The sequence below is a fragment of the Lutjanus erythropterus genome, chromosome 8 (genome assembly GCF_056507025.1).
Source record: "Lutjanus erythropterus isolate fLutEry1 chromosome 8, fLutEry1.hap2, whole genome shotgun sequence".
Classification (NCBI taxonomy): Eukaryota; Metazoa; Chordata; class Actinopteri; order Lutjaniformes; family Lutjanidae; genus Lutjanus; species Lutjanus erythropterus.
Window position 1 is genome coordinate 5238657 of NC_139324.1, and position 23902 is coordinate 5262558.

Genomic DNA, 23902 nt, shown 5'->3' on the forward strand with positions numbered 1-23902 from the left:
CATTCAAATTAAAGCGCGTGGCAATTACCGAATGCTCACAGGCTCCTCGCCAGTGCAAGAGGCGGCCTGATAAAGAGGCAGGCACAGAGCGATGGTGCTGGTGGAGCTACTTAACAACTAACAGGTGAGTTTTGATCTAAACACACACGCTTTACTCTCTCTTCAACACAAACAGGGTCCATGCTTGTTAAGCAAACACCACCAACATATTCATGTGCACAGGCACACACGCCGGCAGTATTTTATATGAAAACACCAGATCCATGGAAACAACCTTTAATCCCTGTCTAAAAGCTGCGGTTGCCTCATGAAGCGAGCTTCACTGCTTTAAACATCCCTTCGCATGCTGGTCCCCAGTCAAAGCGGAACACTGCGGTGATATTAGCAGAGGCTGTTGAGATTTTGATTGCAGCTTGCGGTGCAAATAAACTCTGGAATGAACAACATCATTCAGCTTTTCCAGGCTTACAGTGATTCTTCTGAAGAAATAAAACGTTTAGCGTCTCTGTTTCTCTTTTGTTGCAACAGCATGACCAAAGAAAATCACTTTAGTGTTTAAATACTGTTAATGCTGATCATGATCTGGACTTTTCATGTACAAACACACATCAAGAAACATTACACTCACTCTTCCTTTGAAGGCTAAATGCTAAACATCAGGAAATTAGATTTTATTGGTGTCGCTTTGTACAATCCCAACTCCAAAAAAGTTGGCAACAGAACACAATGATTTGCAAATACTATATATATATTCAGTTGAATACAGTACAAAGATATTTAATGTTTAAGTTTTTTTTTTTATAAATATATGTTTCATACTAAATTTGATGGCTGCAACATGCTCCAAAAAGAAAGCTAAATTATTTCCCATTATTGCCTGATACACGACTTCAGGTTCTCAACAGTCCGTGGTCTCTGTTGTCGTATTTTGTGCTTCATAATGCTCCACACATTTTCAATAGGAGACAGTTCTGGACTGCAGGTAGGTCAGGCTGGTAGCTGGACTCTTTTACTACGAATCCACACTGTTGGAACACGTGCACAATGTGCACAATGTGGTATTGTCTTGCTGAGATAAGCAGCGACGTCTCTGAAAAGACATCGTCTGGATGGCTGCATATGTTGCCCCAAAAACAAGCCTTAATGAGGCCTTCACACATGTGACAGTTACCCATGATGCTATGGGCACTAACACAACCCCATACCATCACAGCTGCTGGCTTTTGTAGTTAGTCTGACATGTGGACTCATCAGTCCATTTAAGATGAGCTCAGGTCCAGAGAAGTCTGCAGCATTTCTGGATGTTGTTGATATATGACCCTCTTTTTGCATGGTAGTCTCCTACGTAATATCCTTCATAGCATGAACCAAACTCAGATCTATGGACTGAATCCAGCCCTCCACTTCATTTTACGTGGCCCAAAAGCTTGCAAGAAATATAATTTGTACAATTCAACTTAAATGCAGTGTTACAGAAGAACAATGTCCATAAACTACATGTCCCAGAATTTATTATCCATGCTGAAGGCTTTTAGCTGTTATATCAGGGAGCTGTTTCCAGCAGAGACAGTCTAGCCACACAGTTGTAGCTGGTAATGTTGATAGCAGCGGTTTTGCAAAATTCTGTCATTTCATTTTTAAGCAAATATACATTTTGGACAAGAAACCTCTCTTGCAGGCTACACAAACTGAAACAACACCTCTTGATATTTTGACATTATTACTTTCAATTTGTTCATAAATTGTACAATAGTTGTGTACATGAATGTCTATTTTCCATTATTTTTTGTAGATTTCAGCTTTCACAGCTAGTTACTACTCAGTAAATCAAATGCAGAGACCATTATGATACACAGATACAGGCATATAGTGTTACATTTACAACTGACCCTTTGAGGGAAACTATAAAGCTGATATGGCATTTGACACCCCTGCTTTATACAGTTATGTGGGGTTTTAGTGCAGTTTTTAATGCAGTGCTGCCTGAAGGTTGGTTTTCAGCATTGCCACTTATGTGCAGAGATTTTTCTGGATTCTCTGAATCTTTTCATGATATTTTGGATTGTAGACGGTCAAATCCCTAAATTCCTGCAGGTTTTTTGTTGAGAAACTGAACCTCACCGCATCCATGCCTATGAATGACTGAGACTTTCGAGGACGCCCCTTTAATCCCCAATCATGATGGAGTCACCTGTTACCAGTTAACCTGTTTACCTGTGGAATGTTCCAAACAGGTGTTTTTTGGTTATTCCACAACTTTCCCTGCCTTCTGTCGCTCCTGTCCCAACTTCTTTTGAAATGTGTTGCAGGAGACAAATTAAAAACGAGTGTACATTTATAAAAAAAAAAAACAGTCAGATTAATCCTTTTGAACATTAAATGTCTTGTCTTTGTGCTGTACTCCATTGTGTACAAGTGGAAGAGTTTTTGTAAATCATTCTATTCTGTTTTTATTTGTCCCGACTTTTTTTTAGAATTGGGGTTTGTACATAGCGATACGAATAAAATGTAATTTCCTGATGTTTAGCATTTAGCCTTCAAATGAGGAGTGAGTGTCTGGATTTGTTTGATATCTCCCAATAAAACTCTTCTCTAATAACTCTCTAATGAATGTATCCATGGTGAACAAAGCAGGGTGCCCTCTGAACTAAACTGTAACACAAAATAAGTTTGACTTGAAAGAGAAGTCTCTCGCAATGGAAACTCCCCACAGGAAGATAGCGGTTTACCAAACTGTCCGATCTCTGCTTCACTGTGAGCTGGTGCAAACGGGCTCAGTCTGTGTGTGTGTGTGTGTGTGTGTGTGTGTGTGTGTGTGTGTGTGTGAGTTCTGTTAATGAAAGGCTTGAGTTCTGAAAAGGATGAGGCTCTTGAGGACACATGCTGAGGTCCGCAGCTGAATCGTCTGTAGCCAAATCAGAAGAGGCTGACGAGGGAAACGGAAAGAGAGGAAAGAAGTGGTGGAGGAGAGAAAGGCAGACAAAAGGCAGAGATGGGAGAGGAAGAGAAAGGAGAGGAGAGAGAAACGCTGGGAGACGACCAGAGGCGAGATGTCTGCCATGCTTGAAAGGAAGACAGTGCCATCTAGAGACCTCCTGTACAGATTTAGTGCACAAGCATGCACACAAACTTGTCACTTAAATAGAAGTACAGGAAAATCCTCCACTGAAGTAAAAATACTGATACCACACTGTGAAAATACCCCGCTACAAGTAAAAGTCCTGCATTCAAAACTTTACTGAAGTAAAAATATGAAATTATTATCAGCTAAATTTACACTTGATCAAAAGTAACAGAAAAGGGACTCTGTCAGTGTTTTATTATGATGTTACAGATGTTTTTGGATTAATATTGCTGCTGCATTAACGCCATCATGTGTCTGTAGCATGGCTGTCCTGTAAGAACCATGTATGTCTAAAAACAAACGACAATGTATTGTCTCACTAATTCATGAGGGTTTTTCAAGAATTAATTTAGCTTAAGAAGTAGATCTTTTTCTTTAACATTTTCCTAAACAGAGCAAAGTATAGATCTACATAAACATAATCCCTTTTTCAGTTATCACTTATGATCCAGTAGAAGTGTGTGGTTGTGTCTGTATCTGCAGAGAATCTGCTGTTTGCCTGTATTTCCTTATTGTCTCATTATTTTGCTGTACTTGGTATCGTGTTATCACAATACTGGATTTTCTCATGTTGATATGACACCTTGATAAGTATCAATATTCGATACCACTTTCAGTACCGCCGGGCAAAAGTTGACCCAAGACTGAGGGCATGAAATTTTAGATTTCTATTTAGATATAACGAGGTTATAACCTGACAACAGATACAGCAAATGAGACGAGTGAGTGATGAGAAGAGGACAGGACTGTGGGTCAGTGAGAGGAAACAGGACTATGTGGACACTACAGCGGGGTGTGTTAACTCGCTTTCAGAGAGAAAAGAGAGCCACAGAGTGCACCTGGTACCAGAGTATTGATTAGAGAGCTGCAACGATTAGTCGATTAATAATCAATTATTTAATTAATCGACATTTATTTTGATTTTCATATTTTAAGGAAAACATGACCAAATTCTCTGATTTCAGCTTCTTAAATGTGAATATTTTCTTGTTTCATTATTCCTCTCTGACGCAAACTGAATATGTTTAGGTTGTGGACAAAACAAGACATTTAATTTCATCTTAACACTGATCAGTATTTTATAAACCTACTAATCAAATAACGGAGAAAGTGACTGACTGATAAATCAATAGTGAAAATAATCGTTACAGGAAAAACTTGAAAAATAGATCCAAACACGTGGAGCACGCGGCCGTACGTCTCCATGTCCTCATTCATCATCATGTCTTTTTACATTTGTAACGTTGTTTTTTGTCCCTTGCTGACGCTGTTTGTCGTCTCCTTACATTGTTTGTCTTTTTCATCCTTGCTTTTGTTATATCTTTTACAGTGTTTTATGTCTTGTAACATCTTTTTCATCTTGTTATGCAGTTTTATTACGCTGCTTTTTCACTTTTTCAGAGCGCTTCAAGTAGTTTGCCTGTTTGAAATCATCAATATATCCGTCCAATAACCCAACTCTATGGCGGCTGTAGATGATCGATGCGTTAAGTGAGAATGTACTGGTTGGCCAGTCTGCTCCCATTGGTTAATGTCAACTTGTTTAAGTAACGCTGGCAAGCAAAGTTTTTTATCCTCAGTATGTCATAAGTGTCAGAAATAATCTTAAGACCAAGTTCAAGTACAAAACGAAGAACATTTTTATAAATGAGAAGAGGTTATATTATTTTTAGTCATTTTTAAGAAACAAGCCAACGAGTCTCGCTTGCTAATGTTAGCTGATGATCTATTTTTACTCAGAGAATCATGTTTGCAAGATAATTTTAATTCCACCCAAGGCGGTTTCAAAGAGCAAGCCAGACCATCTTCTCGGGTCTTTAACAGAACTTTTTGGACCGAGGGCCCTCTTCTCCCTCGGCCCTTGTGCTCCCTGCTGCTTCCACTCGGGGTTCCCAGGCTCTGCATTTTCCACGGGGCCAGTTGGGTTTTTACCAAATTGTGGTTTTCTCAAACTTCATGACATCTTGACTCATTTATCAGCTTTGCAACAATAACAAATGTCCCCGTCCAGCACTCCATCACCCTCATATTAAACTGCATTACTCCCTCTGGAGGATGTCACAAATCACAAGACAAGAGGAGGAATTCGAGGCGTATGAGGAGAAAGAGATGAGTGATCAATTTAGTGAGGAACATAGTACGATTCTTCAACAAGGGTCCATATCAGCCAGGTCAAAAAACATAGCGTGTTAGCCCATGAGGCCATGCTAACTGTTGAATATCCACTTGGGATAATAATGATTAATCAATTTATCTGTCATTGAGAATTTGGTCAATCAAACAAAATTTTATTGATCATAGTAGATCGAATAAATTAAAGAATAAAAAGATCTGAAATATAACATTTTTATGAGCATGCTCCACATGTCATCCAATATTCAAGAATATGTACTTAATATGCAGGCCTTTGCATCTTTATATGTTTCACAGGCTGTGCTGTGCTGTCAGACAATATGCAATATGGTGCTGTAAAAATAATCTGATTGAGGGGAAAAATGCATTTGTTATTTTTTGTTAAAAGCAAGATTTTTATGCTTTTTAAATGATGATTTATCAAATAATTGATCATTAATGTTATCAATATCAACTAAGGAACGTGCTTACAATTTGCAACTTTAGCATCCACTGTATAATTACTGTGGAGAAAGAAGCCTTCTTTTGTAATTTTTTTTTGTTTTTGTTTTTTTTTTCAGGGCCAACAACAAAACTGATAACATATTTGGAACTAATACACTGTTACAGGAAAAATTGTAAACTGTAAAGTAAACTGTAAAGTAAAAATTTTTTTGCAGAGTTAGACTGTTGGACTGTCGTTCACAGGTTCAAGATTTCTTGGGAGGACCTGAAACATGGCGTAGTGACGTGCAGGAGCCATGGTCCCCCAACACTACATGAGCCCCACGAACCGACACACCAACAACACCGCCTCCCCCTCCCCTAAAACTCCCTTATGGTCAGTTACTAATGTACCTTCAGTGACTCTCTCAGTCCAAATCAGCCAAGCAGTTCACTTTAGCTCACTTCAGTTCCAACAACCCCACACAGAAGAAAAAAAAACATCCTGTCACCGTCCTCTGGCTCTGGGGGCTCAAACATGTCTGGACATGTCCAATAAAGGACAGAGCATCCATGTTTTAGGGTTTTCAGGCCGCAGAGTTGGACACACCCCCAGAACAGAGAAAACAGAGATTATGAGACCTAATTTTATATGCAGTGGTTTTTTAATCATTCAAATTTGGCTGCGTGGTTAATAACACAAGTTTTCGTGGTGCGACAACCTCAGAATACACGTTTATTGTTGCTTTATAAGATCTTTTAAAAAATAATCATAAAAATACTGAATAACAGATCCAATAATTGGCAAGGCCAATAATCATTCGACCCCCAGTTCTTGATCCTCTTGATCCCTGACTTAACAATGAACAGCACTTAATATCCACAGAGGGTCAGTGTGCTCGGCTTCACTGTTTCTGTTTTATTTAGACATTTAAAGATACATATTTTGAAACAGAAAAGAAAGGTCTGGTTTTTCTACTCCCAGTGGCAGATTACACACATCTCAAGTTGCAGCAAACCACTTAACTATCCCTCATTATGATCCTACTAAAGGATACATAATGTGCTGTAATGTCATGTAATGCACTGTATATGAGGGAAATTTCCCTCAAGAGCTGATGAACTAATAGTGTCTCAAAGCTGTGCTAGATCAAAAGCCTCCTCCATTTGTGGCTTGTGTTGCTCTGATATTGACAGAGGGATGATTTTCTTTCATTAGATTTAACCAAACCAAAACTCTGGAGATTCTGTCCACGACATCGGCTCAGATCATTTGGATGGGAACAGATGTTGGACGGGGTTGTGAGGAAAGGAGAAGGAATAATTTTTCTCATGGTCACTGAAGGAGATGGCTACCAGAACAGGAAACATGGAAAGTCATCTCACTTTGCTCTGTTTTCTGATGGAATCCCTCCCGTGTAGTGCAGATGATAAAAAAAACATACAGCAGAGAATATAGAATTATTGTACATTTACTGTATGCAAATAAATATGAGATATACAAAGCAGAGTGCACTGACATTTCATGTTGACCAGTAAAAATGTATGAGAAACAAAACGGTCTGCAACAGACATGCTGTTACAAAGTCTCTTTTATAGTTTTTGATGGTATAACGTCAATTAGTTATTGATCCTTCCTAAAGGCCTTTACACACTCACAGCAACATGAAGAAACAGAATGATATTGCAGATATAAATAAATAGATCAATCAAACACAACACGATTCTGCAAATAAATTATTGAGGTTCTAAAAATAAATCACACTGCAGCAAAAGATGTAATCAATAATCAGCTTCAATATCACTCAGGGAAATACCACTGATGATGTGAAAGCTTGTATTGGATACATACAAAAAATATTATAAACATGCACATTAATTGCATGAAAAAAAAAACTGGTGTGAAAAGGCCTAATGTCCCGCCCCTTTTGGAACCTCGGTCAACTTCCTCCTTGCTAATCAATCATTAGCTGGCTAGCTACATCTGACAGTTGATGTTAGCAAAATGTTGGCTAACTAGCTAGCTAATCTACACCAATCGTTAGATAGCTAGTGTTTTGTTGACATTAGCTAACTTAAGATGTGATTATGTATGTCAATCATTAACAATAACTGGGGATGAAACTAATAAAAAAAATATTCCAAAGTTGAATTTTAGTTAAATAAATTTAACTAAATTTGTTTATTTCCCCTCCATTGATCATATTCATTCATCTTTGTTTCATTCTTTATTTCTCCCCTGCTCTTCCGTGCCCCCCAGGGGAGCCCGTCCCCCGGTTTGGGAAAGACCATTTTCAAAAAGGGGTTTTCTAAACACAAAAACAGGAAAGACTGTTAACCACAAGGTAAAGAAAGGCTTTACTTTCCTGGATAGACCAAGGTTCCCTCAGGTACCAAGCTGCTATTAGAGTGCCTGGCAAAAAGGAACTTAGGAAGAGCCAATTAAACCCAAAATTTAAACTTTTCTCCTGCTACCAGTGTTTCCGTTGAGATCCAGAGCCTTTGATTGCTCATTTTAAAGCTACTACAAAACTTTTATGTTGTGTTGATTTTGGAAGCCCCTGTGGACAAAAGTGGTAGTGTTTCCACTGTAATAACCCCTAAAAAAAATCTAAATTAATAAATTCAAATTTTCTACTTATTCCTTTTACTAGCTAATGTACTATTTATTGTAACTTCACCTGTGAAAATGTAAACACACACTCATTTCATCTGATTGAAATGAGAGTCTGACCCAGTGGAAGACTTCAACAACAACTCTATAGAAATAGCTAATCTTCTCACAGATGATCTTGATAACTTATGTAGAGGCATCAGGAATAAATTGAGACCGTTTCTTAACCAGTTAAAACTTCCCTGTAGTAGCTTTATGCTTCAATCCTCCTTGTTTCATATTTAGTATTTCTGTAGTCTGATCCAACTTTGCGGCTATTTTCCAAAACTCAGTGTTAAGGCATACGGTCACAGAAGAATCCACGTCTAAAAAAGAAATGTAAACACACAATGACAGTGTTAGCAGTCCAGCCCTTAGCCTACACTACCATCCAAATCAAAGTTCTTAACACACCAAAAGAAGCAGAAATACAAATACTATCTAGGGCAATTTTTTTTATCTGTGATCACTGCTGCTGCACTCTGCATTCAGTCTGGCTGAGAGTTGGTAAGAGGCCTAAAATCCAAGCTTACATAAAACAGATATGAGCAATTGAAGGAGCTGGGTCTGGATAATGTCCCTCTGCCGCTGAACAGGATATTTAATATATGGCATGATTAAGTCATTGCTTCAAACCAAATGACATTCTCTCTATGTTTTTAAGCTTAAAACACACCTCCCAGATTGATGATTGATGATGTGGGAAGTCACAAGACAAACATTTAGGATGCACATATATTATAGTTTCCACAACTTTTTGATAAGTTAAGAAGCATTTAATTAAATTATTACAGCAATCCAAAGATATAGAGTATTACATAACTGTTACCTTCAAAATGTTTCAAAATAAATATAATTAACTGTTTATTATTAGAAAATAATAAGCAATTAGCAAGTCGTGTTGAGAAAATGCTCTATCCTGGGGATTGGTGTTGGGGTTGACGTGTTGGACTGGGTTGGATGAGCGCTGTGGAAGTAGAGAGGGTGGATGGCTGTCAGTTTTGGTGGAGCAGGAAGTTCTTGATGGGCTGTGGTAGTGGTAACGACGGTATATGGCTCAGGCGACTTTTGCCCATCGTTCTGCGGATCTTGATGCGACACAGGTGTGTCAGCCTACGAGGGCATCCTGAGAGGAAAGATGAATGAACTCAGTGAGAACTTTGTCAGTCATGTTAGTCATGTCAGCCCTTCTCTTTTATGATTTGAGCTGTCAACAGCTGGTCAGACATAAGGTAAGTGTAATGAAACATGCATTAAAAGGAGCTGATAGCATGTAAAGGTAACTTGACACAACAGATGGTTTGTCACACAGAACCATCTGGGAAATCATCCTAAAAGACTATTTGGAAAAGGGTAAGCACTTTCAAAAAACACTTGGGACTTGATCGGATGAACCATCTGTCTGTCAAATCTACAATGGGCTGACTTCAACCAATCAATAGGGGAGTTACCTTGTGTGGCAGCTGGATACCTGAGATCACGTGAGACTCCTTTGGTTCTGTGTAACAAACCATCTGGTGTGTCAAATTACAACCGGTGGAAACAGTTGGTAAATAAAACTCTTGCCGAAGCTGGTCGGGAGAAGAGAGAAAACCAAAAATCCTTCAGTGTCGTTCTTTGCTCTTCTGTCAGTGAAGAAATACTCTCCAGTTCTGATATAACAAATGCTATCACAGTATCTATGCTAACCTCTTCAGGAGCTGCCATTATTTGTTTGAGATGAGGCACTTCTAGGGAAAAATGGGCCCTGGGCTGAATTATCAAAAACCGGAGTACTGATAAGCTCCAACATCATCAGTCCTTTTAACTTAACTTTTAAAGGTTCTGTGTGATTTATTATCACATTAATTTATCATCCTCTGCTGTCTGTGGTGATGCAGCTCCTCCACACACACACACACAGAGTGAGGTCAGTGCGACTCACTCGTAACTGTTAGTGCAATAAAACCATCCTGAGTAAATAGCCAATACTTTATCTATACACCTGAACAACAAGCACAAACATTAAAATGAAGCCAGTGATAGTTCAATCTGCTGTCTCTCATCCACCACCACCGTTTTACACAAGAATAGCACATTAGCTCAGCTAATAGCGAATTGAAACAAGCTAAAACCATAGCTGTCTTTATGTTGTCCAACTGTTTAACTTAGTTTGACATGTTAGTCAAACTCTTGTAAGCTTACTGCTGGATGAGACAAAGAGTCCCTCGTCTCTCTGCTGGCAGTGAATCACATCATCATCAGACAGAGGAGGACGAACAGGATGAATGAGTGACTGACATCTGTGTTCTTCATTATTTCTAAATGTCACTCAGTATTTTGATGTCAGGAATATGATTTACTTTATTGACTTTTTAAGATTTGTTTCCAGTGACATATCAATGAGTTTATATGGAGACCTTGTTGTTGTGAACCTCTAGTTATTGTTATTTAAAAAAACGATACCCATCCTTAGTCACTGCCATGGACGCTTCCTGTTCTCATCACGCCTAAAACCACTGCCAGTAGTCTCTCCCAGGATGCTGATTGGCTGAACTGCTTTTTGTGGAAATGCACGGATAACTTGAAGCCTGACAAGATGGATTCTGTGTGGGTGATTTTGTGAATCCAGCTGCCTCAAAAGATAACCATAAAGACTGTTATGTTTCAACTAGAAAACAGATTTACTAAAAGCATTTATGAGCTGAAAATAGGGCTGGGCAGTAGTATATTCAGTCAAATTTTTGGGTGGTTAGGAGGAAACCACAAACAACTAATTAATTACTGTCATGTTTTGCTACACTGTGCAATATTACTCTTACTGTCTTTCATTATTTTCATGTACAATCACAGTCAAAATCATGTTCTATCTTACATTTGTTATCTGGTATCCTTTAATTTTGTATAAAACCTTTATATTTTGCATATTGACAGATTTTACTCACTCCTCGCCTCCAGGAAGACCTTGAGCGCCTCTGGATCCACCTTCCTCTGATGAGGGGCCTCCAGCTCTGACTCGTCCCAGGGCACGAGGGCCGGGTTGGCCCCGTGGTCGAGCAGCAGGTGGATGAAGGCCACCTCACACCCGTGTCGCAGCACAGCATCCAGCAGGCAGGAGGCCAGGCCGCGGGTCAGGGCCTCTTGGCAGACGGGCCCCGTGTAATTGAAATCAGGCTGAGCGCCGGCCTGGAGCAGCAGCCGGAAACAGTGCAGGTGGTGGTAGGCTGCGCTGATGTAGAGAGGACACACCACCAGAGTGTTGAGGGTGCGAGCACTTAAGAGGAGCCGAGGACCCAGCTGGTGGTCCATGTCTACATCAGCATGGAACCTGGACAGACAGAACCACAGACACAATCCAGAGTTTTTTTTTAACATGATGTCCTCTGAACAAAATACATATATTAGTTGACCGCAGAGACAAAGTGTGCAGACACCATGAAAAATATTGATATTTGATATCATTTTTGACACTATCGGGAAAAAAAACTGAGGATGTTGACGCTGAAGGCATAAAATTTTAGATTTTTATTTAAAGATGGATATAACAAAGTTATGACAGACAAGAATGACAACAGACGTATCAAATAGATTGAGTGAGTGATGAGAAGAACAAAGCATTGTGGGCAAGTTGGACTGTGTAGGCACTGCAGCGGTGTGTGTGTGTCAACTCACTGTCAGAGAGAAAAGACAGCCAGAATGTGTACCTAGTACCAGAGGATTGATTAGACCTGCAATTATTAATCAATTGTGCATCGATTATTGGATTAATCAGCAAGTGTTCTGAATCAATTGATCGGTTTGAGTCATTTTTTTTAAAAGAAAAATTCTTCAGCTTCTAAATTGTGCATATTTTCTGGTTTCTTTACTCCACTCTTTACACTGATCAACATTTTTCAGAATTTTATGAGATTTCATAGACCCACTAATCAATTAATTATGAAAATGATGGACAGATCATTGATAACGCAAATAATCATTACAGGAAAAACTTGAAAAATAAGTCCAAACATGGAGCACACTGATGACTCCACGTCCTCTTTCATCATCACATCTTGTTACATCTGTCAAGTTGTTTTTTTGTCTCTTGTTTGTCGTTTTTGGTCCTGTAACATCTTTTTCTTCTTGTTCTATCCTTTTGATGTTACTTCTTGTTATATCTTTCTTCACTTGTAGGATTGTTTTTCATCTTGTTACGTTATTCTACGTCTTGTTACATCATTTTTCATCTTTTACAGCATTTTTCCGTCTTGTAACATCTTTCTCGCCTTGTTACGTCATTTTTCCTCTTTTTCACGCACTTGAAAAATAGTCGTTAGTGATGTAAATGACATAACAAGATGAACATGATGAAAATGACGTAAAGGTTTATAGCTTTGCACAGAAACAGCTGGAAGAAATGTCTTCAGAAGATTACTTTTTACTTTTATACTTTGAGTACATTTCAGAACATGTACTTTTTCATTTTTACTTAACAAGTTCAATCAGTACTTCTACTTTTACCAGTTAAGTTTTTTTTTTCTGTACCTCTACTTGAGTAAAGAATATGTGTACTTTTGACACCTCAGCACAGCATAAAACAATAAACCAATAATGGAAAAAAAACTGTCAGACCTGTCACCAGTTTTCAGAAGTGAGAGAGGAGATAAAACACATCTTATTTTCAGATACACATCCAACCTGTGTAAGTAAGAAAAGCCAGGTTTTAGACTGATCCGCTCCTAACCTCACCTGATGAGCTCCTGCAGAATGTCCAGCCTTCCCACCCGCGCGGCGTGGTACAGCGGGGTGCTGCGGTGATGCCGACTACCATTGGGATCGGCTCCGGCTTCGAGGAGGATCCGGACGCAGTCCAGGTGACCGTTAACCACCGCCACGTAGAGGGCCGTTTGACCTTTTACATCGACTAGGTCCACCTCGGCTCCCTGGGCGATCAGATAGGCCACGCAGGCGGCGTGTCCCGCGGTGGCTGCAATCCGCAGAGGCGTGCAGGGCAGACAACCACAACACCACACTGACTTCTCATTGATACGCCTGGCACACAAAGACATTACAGACCGGCTATTAGTTGTGTCTGAACAGATTATATATTATAGTTAAATCCAGCATATTGTATTTGCACTCATAAAGTGTTTAAATACATTACTGTAGAATAAAAGCAGGTAAAATACCACCAGAGTTTTAAAAATATCATTTCTGTGCTCACATTGCAAACTATGGAAGCTGAGAACAGCTGTGCCAATAATAAATCTTTTTTACAGCAGCCATATTAATATGAAATAGTAAGTAAACACAGGTGTTACCAATGACACTAATGTAAGGCAGAATACAATATTTATACTGTATACAGAATGTAATTACCTTTAATTATGTAAAGTCTAAATAATGAAACTGAGAAAAATCAAGTACACTGAATAAATCTTCACAAAAATTAATCTCATCTTACACCCATTAAGGTCTTGTTCCATTTAGTGTAGCAGAGCCTTTCCAGTGAGCCAACATGCTCAATCACCCTGACTCTGTTTGACCTGAATGGAACAGAACCTTAATTAGTATCACTGGTAACACCTGTCTTTACTCTACTATTTGATTTTTTTAAAAATCAAATGGCTACTCAACATTTTGTCAACTCCATGTGTCAATGTGTACATTTCATGAAAAATGTAGTTACTAGGAGGTTGGCCTGTTAAAAGGTTTAGTAGCCAAGAGTTTGACCTTTTATAAACTTTTATAATCTTAAATAAATTTGTCAGCAGTGGTCACTCCCAACTGTCTGTCCAATGAATAAAATGTAAAATTAGAAATTTGTCATGCTTTTTCCTTGTTCCTGATCAAACAGTCAAACAGTCAATCCTCTGAACAGCTCAAAACAACAGAAGAATTCACTGTTTGACATTTGCAGGGACATTTGGCACATTTCACTTGGGTCCCACCCACGTAATCAGCTGTGCTGCTCCGCCCACAAATGAAAGATCCTTACAAACTGACATCATTGTAAAGGGAAATGAACAGGCTTTACAATGATATGAGACACAATTCTAATGATACAGTGACAAAAGAGATATGAACCACCAAACACAAATTTCCAAACTTTTTTGACAATTTTTAACCATTTTATTTATATATTTTCCCAGAATAACTGAAGAGTAAAAATCAAACCCCCCTCAAAGTATGGTTTTGTTCAAATGTATATATTAATTTATTTTATTTATGCTTTATTTATATTTTATCCCATTCAGTTCTAAACTTAATTAATCATCTGCATGTTGTATTTTGTGCATAGGATGTAGAAGTTATTTGATTCTAATTTTGTTGTGCAACTCTGTGCTGTATAATGACAACAAAATGACCTGGATCCCTTGATTCCCAGCATATGGCATCTGTTGTGTTGTGTTTTGAGATGTGTGGGGACATATTCTGTGCAGCATGTGCGTCTTGCAGGCTGCCACTCAGCAAACCTCCCAAACAAACCCACACAGTGCAGAAAACCACAAAACACTTAGTGAATGTTCTCGACAAAAGCTGCCAGTTCTACATTAAGATGGAACACACAGGCTGCAACAACAAAACAATGTATGTTACTGCTTCTTTACATATGAAGTAACTGTTCATGAAACCCCCTTTTGTCTGACACACACTGTGTAGTCCTACTCAGCAGGGGCGCTTCTAGAGAGGAGGCACAGGAGGGGGCACTGGCCACCCCTGATATCTGATTGGCCATCGAAGTGCCACCCCATTGTCCTCATGTATTTTTAGTTATGTCCATTCAGAGGCAGGACCTCAGTTTGAAACAACAGTTTGATGAGTATTTTTGAATGTATTGTTTTCCTCTGTATGTAGCCGACTTTTCAGTTTTTATAAATCATAAAAAATAAAAGTATTTTTCAAGATGGAAGTCGTCCTTAGAAAGTGTTTGGAAAAGGGCAGGAACTTTCAAAAAAATACTTCACAGGTGACTGGATGACCCATCTGTCTATCACATCGAACACAGGTCAACTTCAACCAATCAGATCAAACTCTTGCTGAAGCCAGAAAAGCCTTTAGTGTTGTTCTTTGTTCTTCTTTCAATGAAGAAATACTCTCCAGTTCTGATATAACTGATGCTATCACGGTATCTATGCTAACCTCTTCAGACAGGTCACTTCTATGGACGGTTCTCACTGTCGTCACACCTAAAACCACACCTGTAGCTGCCATTAGTTCCTCCTAGGACACTGATTGGCTGCACACACTTTTGGTGCAGACAGAAACGGTTAACTTGAAGCCTGGCAAGATCACATGATCACAAGATCTTGCAAATCCAGCTACCTTGCAAGATAAGGGACTATTTATCTTAAATAGCGCGTATGTGTCTGCGTACTTCATGCCACCCCTGCATAAAGTCAGTGCCCCACTTGGGCCACCCCAGTCAAAAAAGTCTAGAAACGCCCCTGCTATTCAGTAATCTGAGAAAACCAGACAAACAGCAGAGACGTTGAAACATTATCCTCACATGATCTACCAGTTCTTTCTCTGGCTGCCTCGCCTCTCTGCTACACTTTTATATATCAAATAAAATCTCATTATATTAATATTATTACTGCCTCCCACTTTTTGAAGTCGTCCTCCTGCAGCAGGTTCCTCAGGGTGTCCAGATCTCCGACGTAAGCTGCGTTGTGGAGCCGCATGTCGTCCTGCTCCAGGGGTTTGTCGCAGAACTGCTCCTGGAGCCATTCTTTTAGGTTACGGCCTGGTGAGGACACACAGATGATAAAGTGTCAAACCATGGGCTTGTTGTACGATCCATAAATCAGACGTGTCAAAAGGACAAACATTCTTAATCATGTAGAAGTACAGATACTTGTGTAGAAAGGACTGGTAAAAGTAGAAGTACTGATTCAACTGCTTTACTCAAGTAAAAGTGAAAAAGTACAGGCTCTGAAATGTACTCAGAGTATAAAAGTTAAATGTATTATGTCTTTTATGTCATTTTTAGTCTTGTTACATAATTTTTCATCTTGTTACGTCTTTTTTAAATTGTTACATATTTTACTTTGTTTCCATCTTAAGTGTGTTACATTGTTTTTTGTCTCATTACCTCTTTTACATCTTGTCTTCCTTGTTTCGTCTTGTTGCATCTTTTATGTCTTTTGACATTGATAATTGTCTTCTTACATCTTTTTATCTTGTTACGTCTGTCGTCCATGACATGCACTGATGGAAACACCAAGGAATCATTTGTTTTGTTTAAATTTTTATCAGCTAACCTCAGTCTCAGTTTTTACAGTGTAATGCAAACTGTGCATGTGTTTTTTGCCAGTATGGATATGGAATAGGTCTTAAATTACACTCAAAATGGTCTTAACTCTTTCTCTGCCAGCGTTTTTCAATAAAGTTGTCAGCCAGCACCAGCATTTTTGACAAAATTCACTGATTTTTCGTCACCCACAGAATATTCAGTTCTATGAATATGTTAACATGGAATATATCAATAGACAGAACAGATCTGATAGTTTCAGACACAAAAAAATGTTTTGTTCTAGTTTCATTCACTCTTTTTAAATAAGTACTTCAGTGTTGGTTGGTTGCATAAAAAAAATCTACTTTTCAGACAAAAAAGAGACTTATTTTGGTTTAAATTAGTCTTGTGTTGTGAAGGCAGCGTGCAATAATGCAAAATAATCAATAATTTCCCTCAAATGTATTAAATATATCTGTGTCAAAATGTAGTTAGCAAAAGTAAAAAGTTGCCTGAAAAATAAATACTCAAGTAAAGTACAAATACCTGAAAATTCTACTTAAGTACAGTAAAGTACAAATACCTGAAAATTCTACTTAAGTACAGTAACAAAGTATTTGTACTTTGTTAATCCCCACCTCTGCCATAAATCATCATTTGTGACCAGTGCAAAGGACTGAAACTGCCTGTATAATGTGTCTTTGAGAAAGCTGTCCGCTCTGCCTGTATATTTGATTTTCACTCCCTCCGTACAGATCTCCAAGAATTTATCAGAGAATTGAGAGCGCATTTCTCGCTGCATATTATTTTGTTACATAACTGTACAGGCGTTCCTGCTGAATGTGGGAAGAATCAGTGATTCTGTTTAAATTTACTCGCTTGTGGACAGGAGCTGCATACAGTAATAAAAGCACCACAGACCCAGGGGTGGAAGTAATAAATTACAAGCCCTCACATGACTGTAAGAAGTCATTTTCTTTAACCTTTTTCTCAAGTCTCTTATTTCACTCTCACTTAAAGGTGCAGCAAGTGATTCTGGAGAAAGATAGTTATTATTGAGTCTCATTCCCTGGTGATTAAATTACGACACTTTGGATTGGTGGTTCGAAGATAATTGATTGTTGAGTCTCATTACCAGGTTGCAAAAGTCTGATGTTTTGGGAATAAGACTCAACCAACACTATTTTGCAAATTTTCTAAAGCCTGAACACAGAACCGAGAGTCTAGTTTTCTTATGGAACTTTTATCCTTATCCTTTTATCCTTATACTTATAGTGATGCTGAAAATAAACTGACTATCCCGGCTTTAAAAGACCAGTGTGCATTGTGGATTTAGTGGTATCACGGGGTGAGGCTGCAGACTGCAAACACATCCACTCATGCTCTTGTTCTAAGCTTGTAAGGGAGCCTGCAGTGGCTGAAAAATGTGAATGGATGCATCTAGAGCCAGTGTTTGGTTTGTCTGTTCTGGGCTACTGTAGAAACATGGCGGTGCAACACGGTGGACCACTGGGTGGAAAATTCCGTCCAATTTTTATCTTTAAATCAATCAATCGATTAATAAACTGAGCCCAACAAATGACAGAACAGCTAGGCAAACTACTAAAGCTAACAACAAACATGAACACTTAGAGCTGCAACAATTAATTGATTATTAATTGACTATCAAATTAATCTGCATCTACTTTGAAAATCGATTAATTGTGTTGAGTCATTTTTTTTATTAAAAAAAAGTCCAAACTCTCTGATTTCAGCTTCTTAAATGTGAATATTCTCTAGTTCTTTAATCCTCTCTGACAGTAAACTGAATATTTTTGAGTCGTAAACAAAACAAGACAATTGATGTGATCGCCACTTTGACCGAACAACTAATTGATTAATTGAGAAAGTAACTGACTGATTAATCAATGATGAAAATAACCGTTAACTGCAGCCCTAAAAACACTATTAGGCTAGATCATTGGTTTCCAACCTGAGGTCCGGGACCCGCTCAGGGGGGCACCACAAATCACAGAAATAAAAGAGAAAAAAAAGCAGCATCTGCATTTTGTTGTTATAGCCTACAAATGAGATAATAACAGATGATTTGGACAAGAGGTTGACCAGCTCATATGCATATTCACTTCAAGTGGTGGACACAATCACAATCAGAATCAGGTAGGGCATTGGTTCCCAACCTGAGGTCCGGGCCCCCCTTGGGGGGCTTCCAGCGGGTTCCCAAGACTTTTTCTGCTCTGAGCTCCTCACAACCAGATTTGTACATATCAACTAAAATCACAGTTTCAGGATTCTTACACCTTTTTCAAAGCCAAATTCAAGTACTTTTCAAGGATTTTCAAGGTGCATATTCAAGCTTTTCCAGCACCTTACAGCTGTGTTAAATGACAATAATATTTATTCACAAAATGATGATTTCACTTCTTCATCACATTAAATCTGATGTTACTGTGCTTTTATCAACCACAGTTGTGTTTTGTGTCAGAATTCTAGGGATGACAAATTAAAGGAAAACACAACAAAGTTTAAAAATGTGTCACCTGTCTATAAGAAGACTTGACTTCCTGTCAGGGTTGTGAATTTTGTGCATTTTCCTTAATTGATAGTTGAAAATGCTTACGACTGATCAATTGATTCATCTTTAATAATTAACAGGTAATTAGTAACTGTATGGGAATAGCCATGATCTTCAATAAACCTGCTTCCTGTATGAATCTGTAGCTGAACCTACACCACCGTATTGAGATCTATTTTCTATCTGTGCTTCTTGACTTGAACTTGCTGTAAATATCTTTCTTTGTATTTTTCTACTTATTATTTTCTACTATTTATTATTTTCTACTTATTATATTTATTGGTGTGCTCCAAAATCATCAACACATAAGTGTTGTCTTTTCCTGGTTTTAAAGGCTGCATCACAGTAAAGTGATGTCACTTCCTGAGCTTACCAGACTGTTCTAGCTCATCTACAATACTCAAAGTACTGTAATTACGTAGATTTTTGGGTACTTGTAGGCTTGTAGTACATTTTCAAGTCTGTACTTACTTATAGTTACATATGCATTACACCATGTAAAGCATTTAGTTACTTTTAAAATCTAAAAATTGACTACTGAGGACAATTTGAATTAATATCCAAACCTTTCAACTGCATTTTTGTACCAATAAGACTGTCTGATCACAATCATACTGTGGCCGACAAGGGAACACAATGCATATACAAAAACAAGTTACATATACAGAAACAAGTTACATATACAAAAACGAGTTGCATATACAGAAAACAAATGCAAAAGGAAAACACTGCATATCCAATCATACAATGGAGGTACTCCAGGCCTCTAGGGGCAGTGCTGAGCTTCCACCCAAGAGACAGACAACAACATTTGTTTTCTTATTCACAGCACGGTTCTGTATATACCGCATGTTTGCCCTTGTCGGCCACCGTACAATCAGGCCAGTGAAAATAGACACATGAATGAAAAAAAAAAGTGCAGCATTACAGTTTATAATGTATTAATCAATATTTAACCAGTAAACAGTAATTGTAACTCATTTAAAGGGCTAATTCATCCAAAAATGAAAATTCATTCATTATCTTCTCATCTTCATGCTGATTGAGTGCCAGGTTCAGTTTTTTAGTCCACAAAACAGTGTTGCAGAATCTCCCAAACAATGGAAGTGAATGGTGACCAGTTTTCAAATGTAGAAAAAATAACCAATAAAAACATAAAATGCCTCCATACTGCTGGTCTGGTGTAATCCAAGTCTCCTAAAGCCCCGACATTTTAGCCTGAATCTTCACTGTAGCTCTTCAGCTTGGAGCAGCGTTCATGTGCGTGTGAAAAACACGTTGAGGCTTTAGGCCAGATGAGCAGCATGGACGCGTTTTATGCTTTTTTAATATTTTTTCCGTTTGAAAACTCACCATGCATTTAAATTGTTTGATTCTGCAACGTTGTTTTCCTGTGAAACTCCAGCAGTTTTTTGTGGACTAAAAAACTAAACCTGACCTTCAATCAGCATGAGGGTGAGCAGATAATGACTGAATTTTCATTTCATTTTTTTTCTACTCTTTTAACATTGTTTTGTCTCACCAAGCCATCAATTGTTAGTTAATTAATTTGTTATGGAAACTGCACAAAATTTGCAACCTTGGAGAGATGACTGTGACCACCGAGCAGCAGCACAGAGCTGGAAGAAATTCAGACTGAAGCTTTGGACCCTTTTCATTGAATGCCTGCTATTAATGATGCATTAAACATTGTCGGTTAAAAAGTAACTAATACTCTGTGATTTTCAGCACTCTTTCCATCACTGTATTTAGCTTTATCCACTTAACTGATGATTATTTGTCTTTTTATTTGTTGTGTCAGGATATTGGAAACGCAGCAGTAGTCCATCCTCATAATATTATTGCAATCTTGATAAATGTTGATATCAAGGTATGTGGTCAAAAACATTGTAATATTTGATTTTATCCATTTCACCCTGCCCTGCCTCAGTGCTTCTCAAACTTTTGAGCCTCCCTTACTTTTATCTAAGGAAAGCTGAGCCCCCCCAGCCCAAACACACACACACACATTCACCAAAAGAATAAGTGATTCTTAACAAAGCTTTACTGTCCAAAATAAACATCAAAAAATGAGAAAAAAACATGTTTTATATTTGATTAATTATTAAAGATTAATCAGTTGATCAGTCGTAAGCATTTTCAACTATCAATTAAGCAAAATGCACAAAATTCACAACCCTGACAGGAAGTCAAGTCTTCTTACAGACAGGTGACACATTTTTAAACATGAAACTTTCTTGTGTTTTCCTTTAATTTGTCACCTGTAGAATTCTGACACAAAACACAACTGTGGAAAAGCTTGAAAACGCTCCTTGAAAATCCTTGAAAAGTGCTTGAATTTGGCTTTGAAAAAGGTGCAAGAATCCCTGAAACTGTGATTTTAGTTGATATTTACAAATCTGGTTGTGAGGAGCTCAGAGCAGAAAAAGTCTTGGGAACCCGCTGTGATTTCTGGCGGCCCCCTAAGGGGGGCCCGGACCTCAGGTTGGGAACCAATGCCCTACCTGATTCTGATCCTGTGTCCACCACTTGAAGTGAATATGCATATGAGCTGGTCAACCTCTTGTCCAAATCATCTGTTATTATCTCATTTGTTGGCTATAACAACAAAATGCAGATGCTGTTTTGGGAAACACTGTGTCTGTTTTCTACCTCCAGACACACTGTAGATGTCCTGAATCAATGACCACGCCTCATTATTGCACTGAAGACAACAACAGCACATCTGTATGACTGCTGTCATGCTGTTCTGACAGTCTTTGTGCTGTCCTCTACACACTCTGCCCATGGAGGACACACATTCCCGTGACAGCTCAGATGATGAATCATCACGGTGGTTACCTGCAGCGGTGGCCCCGGGCAGATCAGACACGGTGATGAGCGGGGGGAAATGATGAATGCTGGGCGGGTCGTCCACATCAGCCTCTGGACCGTCGGCCATGCTCCTCTAATGTCCTCCCGTCAACCTGACAGCGGTAAACCGACCTGCAGACCGACACTGGCTCCTCAAATACAGGACACACAACGATCTGAATCACACAAGAGACATGAAAATAAACAAACGTGACCGTGGTGATGACGCTCAGCAGCTCGCTGCGCTACTTCCTGACTGCGTCCAATCAGCTGGGCGCATTTAAAGGGCCAGCGCCGCTTTTAATGCCTGAAGCAGATCTACTTTGTGTCTGGAGTCAAAACTAAATATGGAAAGACAGCGGTCAGTCTTTATACACCACACATCAAACTTCTAGAAGGATTCTGAACATCAACTTAAACTGCACTTCAACTTTCACTTCCCTGTTCATCAATTTTATTTTTTATTTTCTATTGAACTGTGTTGAAATGTCTTTTTACTGCTTTTTCTTCCCTTTACATTTTGTCTTAGGTGATATGTTTTATGTAAAACTCTTTGAATTGCCTTGTTGTTGAAATGTGATATACTTCACTTGCCCCAAAGCACTCTGGGCCACTGACATCCAACCAAAATAGTAATGGAAACATGACCATTTTTGCTGAATAGAAATCGTTTATAACACCTTAGAAAAGTAAATTTCAAATATCTGTATTTTACTTGAGTTTTCTGAAAACTTTTTACTTTTACTCCCTACATTTTAACACAAATATGTGTACTTCCTGCTCCTTACATTTTCAAAACAGACTTGTTACTTCAGTTTTAATTCATTTGAGGTGAATTACTAATTATTTGTATATAGCATCATTGTGTGCCACTTTCCCAACAGCAAAACTGATTTCAAACTAAACTGGTTGAAAAATAACACATAGAGAAGATGAACCTTTGGTACACATCATGGACAACAAATGTAACAGTTAAGATGACGTAAAACATGAGCAGATGAACATAATGAAAATGACAAAAAAAGACATAAGACATAAAGTAAAAGACATAAAAAGACAAACATGATGAAAATGACATAAAAGACCTAACAACATAAAAGATGTAACAGGGCAAAAGCGACATAAAGGAACAAGGCAAAAACAATGTAAAAGATGTAACAAGATGTAATGATGAGACAGACAGAGAGGGAGACTTGACTGTGGAGAAGAAGTGAGGTTCAGTTAGCTTTGCACAGAAACAGCCAGTAGAAATGTCTGTAACAAGACAAAAAATTATGTAACAAACTGAAAAACAACACAAAAGATGTAACAAGGCATAACAAAGAGGGATACTTTTATACTTTGAGTACATTTCAGAGCCTGTACTTTTTTACTTGAAGTTTCTACTTGAGTAAAAAAGTTGAATCAGTGCTTTTTTTAAACAAGTATCTGTACCTCTATGTAAGTAAAGAATGTGTGGACTTTTGATATTTCTGTCCTTGTTAAATGATAAAGTGTCGTCTGAGGCAGAGATTCTCAATGATTTTCTCAGCCAAGGATCCCTAACAAGATATAAAACAAACTGTGGACCCGCTCATGTATGTCCTTTGGTATATCCTTTTTTACACTTCTGCATAGCAACGTGCAAGAAATATATTAGAAAGACATAAGACATGTACTGAAAATATCTACAGCATGTCAAAACAGAGTATCTATAACATACATACAACACACACATCAAGAGAGTGTGGTTCTCTCTTAATGCATACATAATATATTGATTCTGATTATTTTAAATAATATACAATAAAAAATAATAGAACATAAAAGAACAATAATAATAGGTGGAAAGGAAATAGTGTGTAAGTTAGGATTGTTTAAAGTCAAGTTAAATGCAGGCTATAATGAAGCCTTTTGTAAATAAATAAATAATTAATATTTATGTCAGGATCATTTCAACCAATGAATCTG

At 38.2% G+C, this 23902-nt stretch overlaps 1 protein-coding gene across 1 annotated transcript; it reads right to left on the bottom strand.

Moving 5' to 3' along the window:
- Nucleotides 1-9103: 9103 nt before the first annotated feature.
- Nucleotides 9104-22213, bottom strand: asb1 (ankyrin repeat and SOCS box containing 1). Its single transcript, XM_084723940.1, has 5 exons — nucleotides 21941-22213; nucleotides 15900-16038; nucleotides 13041-13343; nucleotides 11258-11640; nucleotides 9104-9459 (listed from the first exon to the last, which is right to left on the bottom strand). The coding sequence occupies exons 1-5, from the start codon at nucleotides 22038-22040 to the stop codon at nucleotides 9329-9331; spliced, it is 1056 nt and encodes a 351-aa protein (XP_084580066.1). The 5' UTR covers nucleotides 22041-22213; the 3' UTR covers nucleotides 9104-9328.
- Between the last annotated feature and the right edge of the window lie 1689 nt (nucleotides 22214-23902).

Bases quoted from the DNA above. Each gene is read 5' to 3' on its own strand.
- asb1 (XM_084723940.1), bottom strand. From the start codon at position 22,040: ATGGCCGACGGTCCAGAGGCTGATGTGGACGACCCGCCCAGCATTCAT. The intron at 16,039-21,940 runs GTAACCACCGTG...TGTCCTCACCAG, and splicing joins GCCCGGGGCCACCGCTGCAG to GCCGTAACCTAAAAGAATGG. The intron at 9,460-11,257 runs GTGAGTAAAATC...CTTTCCTCTCAG, and splicing joins GGTCTTCCTGGAGGCGAGGA to GATGCCCTCGTAGGCTGACA.